This window comes from Pseudochaenichthys georgianus, chromosome 14, assembly GCF_902827115.2.
Source record: "Pseudochaenichthys georgianus chromosome 14, fPseGeo1.2, whole genome shotgun sequence".
Taxonomy (NCBI): domain Eukaryota; kingdom Metazoa; phylum Chordata; class Actinopteri; order Perciformes; family Channichthyidae; genus Pseudochaenichthys; species Pseudochaenichthys georgianus.
The window spans coordinates 32,992,691-32,999,406 of record NC_047516.1 but is presented as its reverse complement, the minus strand read 5'-3'; the positions used below and the strand labels follow the sequence as shown (position 1 = coordinate 32,999,406).

Sequence of the window (6,716 nt, the reverse complement as noted above, 5' to 3'; positions counted from 1 at the left end):
GCTGTGGGATGTTTTTCAGCAGCAGGAACTAGGAGACTAGTCAGGATCAAGGGAAAGATGAATGCAGCAATGTACAAGGAGATCCTTGATGAAAAGCTGCTCTGGACCTCAGACTGGGGCGAAGGTTCACCTTTCAACAGGACAACGACCCTAAGCACACCGCCACGATAACAAAGGAGTGGCTTCGGGACAAGTCTGTGAATGTCCTTAGGCGCATTCACACCGCAGTACTTTTCCCACAAAGGTTCATGAGAACTTAGTTCATGAGAACTCTTTTGTCGCGTTCACACCAAAAAGAGCCGGTACTAAAATTAGTTAGGACTGAGATTTACAACACCCCACAAACACGACACATGGTTCCTATAGTCGGATTTATCCATATCAATCATCTAGGTCAGGGATGGGGAAATGGCGGCCCTCAGATTAATTTATGAACAACGTAATTAATTAAAACAAAAACAAAAACCTGTTTTACCTGTAGTACTGATACCGTCCACTAGACTCCTAGTTACGTGGCGAGCTGCGTACATGATTTCAAATACTGGCGCTGAGGAACAGCAGAGTGCGGGATGACAGGTGTCTGTGTTGACATTCCCCGTATTGTGCGTCAGCAGAGGCTACAAGTGTCTTAGGTTCAAGTTAGACAACTAATGTCTGGGTTAGTGTTCATGACTTCATGTTTATGTCATCTTAATGTTTAATCTCAATGCACACGCATTTTCCATGCTTTCCAATAGTTTAAAAATAGTTTTATTCCACTGTTAAATAACCTGTTCAATACAAATATGCCACTTGTAAAAATTAAATAACATTTCTGTGAACTGATATTTAGTGAGGATGTTCCCTGCAAGATTGTAAAATATCAATGAAGATGTCAGACTCAGGACTTAGTATATTTGTTAATAATTACATACAATACATGGAATTTGTGTGTGTGTGTTCCAAGTGAATCTGCGACCCCCTGGTGGCCAGTACATCAATTATGTGGCCCCCACCACCATCAAAGTTGCCCATCCCTGATCTAGGTACTATTTCAGACTTTACTGCCAAATAGGGAGGTGTGTGGTGCAGTGGATTGTGTGTTGGTGTTTGGATCAGGGGGTCACGGGTTCAAACCCCACTGCAGTCAGCATGTTGTTGTGTCCCTGGGCAAGCAAGACACTTCACCCCAAATTGCTCCTGCAGTGGGGATTGCCCACAGTATTGAGTATGTAAGTCGCTTTGGATAAAAGCATCTAACAAGTAACATGTAATGTAAATAATAATAATTATATCAATTATAATTGAATGGTGTTGAAAAATGTATCATATTGAAAAAAATGTATGACTCAGAAATGAACGTCAGCTTTGTAATGCTGTGGGCTGGCTGTGAACTTTAACTGTTAAATACACTATTGTGTTTTGTTTGTCATTTATATGTTTTTATTTTTTAAATCTTAATCTTCAGAGTGAAACTAACAAAATAAATACTTGCTGATGTAGAAGGACTTTTTATTGCTGACATACAATCTGGTTAAAGTGGATGAGATGCTTCCACTAGAGGGCATACATGTACCCTTCCCTACGCATTGGAGTCCCCTTCAACACATGTCAGTGTACCATCTAATGTTATTAACACAAATCAGTGCCTCAGAGAAACCATGTCGAGCAAACAATCACTCCAACCAGCATTAGTTTGTTTTAACACCTATTTATTACCACCATAATATGAGACATTTGGAAAATACAAAGATCAGCTTATTTATATTTTTGAAAATCTCCAGGAATAAGAAAAATATAAAAGAAAACAAATATGAGGTTATATTGTGTATCACAAATTTTGAGAAAGGGACAGATTATATGTTCAGATCTACAGAGAGACAAAGACCATAACCATGCAGAGTGAAATGTTCACTATAATGTCAATTCATACTGCGAGTGTGAAGCTGCGTGGAGAGAGAGATGGAGAGAATGTGAGACTGATCTACAGAGCCCCCCTGTGGCTGCCATCAGAATCGTTGCATTGGAGAACAGAGGAGCCCTTATTGATATTATTACGCAAATCAGACCAGGGTAAAAAAACAAATGAAAACCGTGTGGAATACATTTGTTTTCCCCCCCCATAATTTGATGATTTTGGAAGTGGTACAAAAAGAGATGCTTATCATGATTTAAATGCGTAAAAAAAATAGACACCATATCATAATAATCGATAATCAATATTCTTAAGCAACCAAAAATATTTTTGTTTGTTGAGCACAAGAGGTTTACAGATCAGAGCTACACATACACACAAACACATGGTGAGGGGGGGGCTAGAAAAGGTACAGCTGCAGAGCGACGGGGGGCTGGGGTGTGGAGGGACGGACTGGGCAGGGGGACAGGTGTTCTGGGGGGCAGGTGGGCCTCAGGGCTAGCTTTAATAGCACCCTGCTGTGGAAGTTGCAGCTCCCCTTAAGCAGACTAGCCCCTCGGCCCCACCCCTCTGCATCAGCTCTGTTTGCCACACTAACCACACCCCCTGGGCCCCACCCTGGAAGAATCCTGTGGACCTGAATGGTGGGCTCCCCAAAGTCAGTGTATGTGTGCACATGTGCGTCTGATCTGACAAACCTTTAACATGCACTAAAAAGGTACCCTGAAAACATTTGGTGAAGACAAAAAAAACCTATCAGAGACCAGACTTCAACACATTTCTATCTGTTCATAATCAGGATTACACCAAAGTCTACTGAGAAGAAGGGAAGGTAGGTAGGGAGGGAGGGGGGGGGGGGGGAATGGGATAAAGGAGTAAGGGTAGGAACAGGTAGAGAAAAACAGAACAGACGAGAGGGGGGTCTAGGCGCGCTCCCCACGGATGCGGCGTGCCAGCTGGATGTCTTTGGGCATGATGGTGACCCTCTTGGCGTGGATGGCGCACAGGTTGGTGTCCTCGAACAGACCCACCAGGTACGCCTCACTGGCCTCCTGCAGGGGGAGGGGTCACACATGTTAGCAAAATAAGTCTGCACTTTTAAAAATAGTATTTCATGCTTATTTTAGCTTTATCAATATATTTTCAATCAATCAATGTTTATTCATATAGCACAATATCACACATTTTACATTTGTCTGAGGGGACTTTACAGTTTGTACAGAATATGAATATGACACCCTTTGTCCAAGACCCTCACATCGGACAAGGAAAAAGTTCAAAAGAAACCTCACAGTTAATGGGAAAAAAATGAAAAAACCTCAGGGAGAGAAACAGAGGAGGGATCGCTCTTCCAGGACGGACAGACGTGCAATAGATGCCGTGTGTAAATTAAAATGAAATATATCACATTTGCAACATAGATTTTGTGCACACACACACCTGCAGGGCTCCGATGGCGGCACTCTGGAAACGCAGGTCAGTCTTGAAGTCCTGAGCGATCTCCCTCACCAGGCGCTGGAAGGGCAGCTTGCGGATCAGCAGCTCAGTGGACTTCTGGTACCTACGAATCTCTCTCAGAGCCACGGTACCGGGCCTGAAACACACAACACAGCTCAGGTTCATTCAACCTCCTACATGCTACATGGGTTCCATCTACTGAAAAAACAATGCCTCTATGTGACACTTAGTTCTGTCACTGGGATCAGTATATTTAACCTGCTGGGGAACAACATGCAACCCAAGAACAGCAGCCAAACTAAAATCTGAATTGAAGATTTTCCAGTTAAAATGTATGTTATAAATTATAATAAACAAACAACCTCAGCATCCATCTTACAAAAATGATATATATTTGGAGGGAAAGGTGTTACCTGTAACGATGGGGCTTCTTGACCCCACCGGTGGAGGGGGCGCTCTTGCGGGCAGCCTTGGTGGCCAGCTGCTTACGAGGAGCCTTTCCTCCAGTGGACTTACGAGCAGTCTGCTTGGTACGAGCCATTTCTTCTGAGTATCACCTGAGCACAATATCAAAAATATAAAGTCATGCCCTGTTACCATAGGGTCTTTATTTTTTCTTCTTCTAAACCAAAAGTCTGAATCATAAAATCTATAACTTAATAATCACAAGCAAAACATTTAGCCTAATTGTGATAGCCCTAAAACAAAAAAAGCAGTAATAGATAAGACAATTCAAAAACATAAATAAATACTGAATAATTCATAATTCTGTGTTAAAAAGTGAGACGTCAGCCACGTTTTAAATGTAGAATTTAAAAAATGGTATTCCCTGTTTATTATTGGCACCGTATTTTTACCCAATTATCTTCATATGTATCACCTTATTTCTTAAGTTTGTTTGTCGTCCAAACTCGAGCCAAACACATGTAATTAACGCCCCCCGAAGCCTGGGAAAACTTTACCCTGGTTTCGGTTTTGTGTTCAGTTTCTCTTCCCACATCCACGGTGTTCAGAGACACACCGAGCCAATCCGGGCCCTGTGGCTCCCCATCGCACCAATCACAGTCATAATTCTGAAATGCACCAACCCGTGTTTTCGGTGTCACATTTCAGCACCAATGGTGTTCCTAATGCAGAGTTTAGGGGCGGGACTTACAGGTTTAGCCCCGCCTCATTCCGCAAGATTATGGCCGCAGACCGAAATTAAACTACCAGTATTCAGGCTATGACTGAGACGTAAACTTTGATATTTTTCCTTAAATGCATACAACATGTAAACAAAAGAATACCAACAAAACGTGGAGAACAAGTGTAGCTATCAAACAAGCGCCAAGGCGTGTGAACCGGTGCTATATATAAAGCGGAACAGCGAGGTAGAAAGGGCACATAATGAAAGTGGAGCAGCTCTCTCGGCAGGGGAAGTACTGAGCCGTGTTTCTCCTGCCTGGACCTCGGGCAGCTGCCTTTTCTTTCCAAAACAGCGTCGAAATAACACGCTATTTCAGAACAAAAACAACTTTATTCTACTCATTTGCTATGTTAAACTATACATAGTATTATATGATTTTTAAAGTATGACCGAAATGTGACTTACCAAGTGTGATTTTAGCGCTTTTTCTTCGCAACGATAGAAGTGAGTTGTGACTGTCTGGCAGATATTTACTATCTCTCACACAATGGAAGCGGAGCAAAATGGCGGCCGTGTCAATCATCTGTCTCCCACAATGCAACTGGCAGCATTTGTAAACACTGGAACTTTAAAGTCCCCACTGAAACTTTAGTTTTAGGTCCGATGACCTTTGTGCTGCAATATCCTAATAATAAAAAAGTTACACATATTATTATGTAACTGACTGAATCATAATCATTTATAGTGGCATACACATCACAGAACTACACAAGAGAAACTAATGATAATGTTTAGAAATCAGGCCAAAGATAAAGATATGCTCTGAAATAATTGTAAAGGTAATAAGGTCGAAATAAGGTCCCATGGACCAGAAGTAGATGGGCGTGACTTCGCCACTCGGCGAAGTCCCTCCCTTTCCGGGGGACCTCCATGGGACCTTATTTTGGAAAAATCGTGTATTGAAGTCAATGGAGGGAGAAAAATTATCTTTTGATCCCGTTTGAATTGTGCAACAAATTACACATATGATGTTTGTCAATTTAAAAGATAATTTTGCAAGTCAAATTTTTTTAAATGTGAAGTAATATTTTTTTGTGTGAACTGCTCAATGAACTACAACTCTGGTCTTGCATATGTCACCAACACCAAGATGGCCGTCACGTTAGCACATTTCACCTCTTTCTTTCAGAATGAAGTGAAAAGTATTAAAAGAGGTGAAAATTGCTGCAAGTCTGGCCATGTTGAGAACTGTATACACAAAAGGGGAGTTAGTCGGTTCCGTAAGAGCCAGCATGCGGGACTGGCTTTACAAGGTTTCGGTGAGTAACACGAGTGTAATGTGTAACGTTAATGTACGTGACTCTGGGATTTGTAGTCTTTCTAGTTGCGTAATTTTCATAGTCTTATATTTCAACAGTTTTAAGACAAACTGGAAAAATGGAAATGATTTTTTAAGATTGACAAACATCATATGTGTAATTCATGGCACAATTCAAACAGGATCGGAAGTTAATCTTTCTCTCTCCATTGACTTCAATACATAATTTTTCAGAAATAAGGTCCCATGGGGCGGAAGTAGATGGGCGTGACTTCGCCACACTATAGAGTGGCGAAGTCCCTCCCCTGGTGGACCTCCTAGCTCCGGCGGGTCCCCTTTTGACATTTGCTCCCGTTTAGCATTATGACCGGCATAGCCATAAACTATAAAAGTCTTACCCAAAGCTGAATCATAAACTAAACTGTATATGTATGTATATATATATATATATATATATATATACACACACACATGTAGGCCTATAAAGGGTTACGTCCTTAGCTGGATAACAAGCTTAGCTAACAAGCACACAAACACCTGCTAACGGGGTTAACATGTATAATATTATCATTTTAGACTTCTTGGAAGTTCTGTTAGTACATTCAACCGCACAGCACACCATTTTAATTGTCTGGTATTTGTAACAACATTCCCTAAAAGGCACAATCACCACAAACACAGCTAAAGGGTCAAGTACAGTAACAACAACAACTAGCTAACGTTGTAGCCTAGCAGAGTGGACAAGTTGCTATTAGCTGACAGTGAGGCACATATCTGTCCATCAAAGTGACCACGCCCTAATTTATGCAAAAACTTTAAGACCTAATATAAATAAAAGGGTCACGTTATAAAACAATTCACTCAACAATTAATAATCATTATGGTGGAATCTAACTATATCCCGAATATTTTTTATT

The 6,716-nt window shown here is 41.2% G+C and overlaps 1 protein-coding gene across 2 annotated transcripts; it reads right to left on the bottom strand.

The window, feature by feature from the left end:
- Window positions 1-1,674: 1,674 nt before the first annotated feature.
- Window positions 1,675-5,055, bottom strand: h3f3c (H3 histone, family 3C). 2 transcript variants are annotated; one of them, XM_034098737.2, is made up of 4 exons: window positions 4,947-5,055; window positions 3,766-3,909; window positions 3,335-3,488; window positions 1,675-2,946 (listed from the first exon to the last, which is right to left on the bottom strand). In XM_034098737.2, exons 2-4 carry the CDS (start codon window positions 3,891-3,893, stop codon window positions 2,818-2,820), a joined length of 411 nt encoding a protein of 136 aa, XP_033954628.1. In that variant the 5' UTR covers window positions 3,894-3,909; window positions 4,947-5,055; the 3' UTR covers window positions 1,675-2,817. The 2 variants fall into 2 exon arrangements, with proteins under 2 accessions (XP_033954628.1, XP_033954629.1); XM_034098738.2 differs by lacking the exon at window positions 4,947-5,055 and adding an exon at window positions 4,233-4,329.
- Between the last annotated feature and the right edge of the window lie 1,661 nt (window positions 5,056-6,716).

Bases quoted from the DNA above. Each gene is read 5' to 3' on its own strand.
- h3f3c (XM_034098737.2), bottom strand. From the start codon at position 3,893: ATGGCTCGTACCAAGCAGACTGCTCGTAAGTCCACTGGAGGAAAGGCT. The intron at 3,489-3,765 runs GTAACACCTTTC...TGTGTGTTTCAG, and splicing joins AAGAAGCCCCATCGTTACAG to GCCCGGTACCGTGGCTCTGA. The intron at 2,947-3,334 runs GTGTGTGTGTGC...CTCCCCCTGCAG, and splicing joins CCGCCATCGGAGCCCTGCAG to GAGGCCAGTGAGGCGTACCT.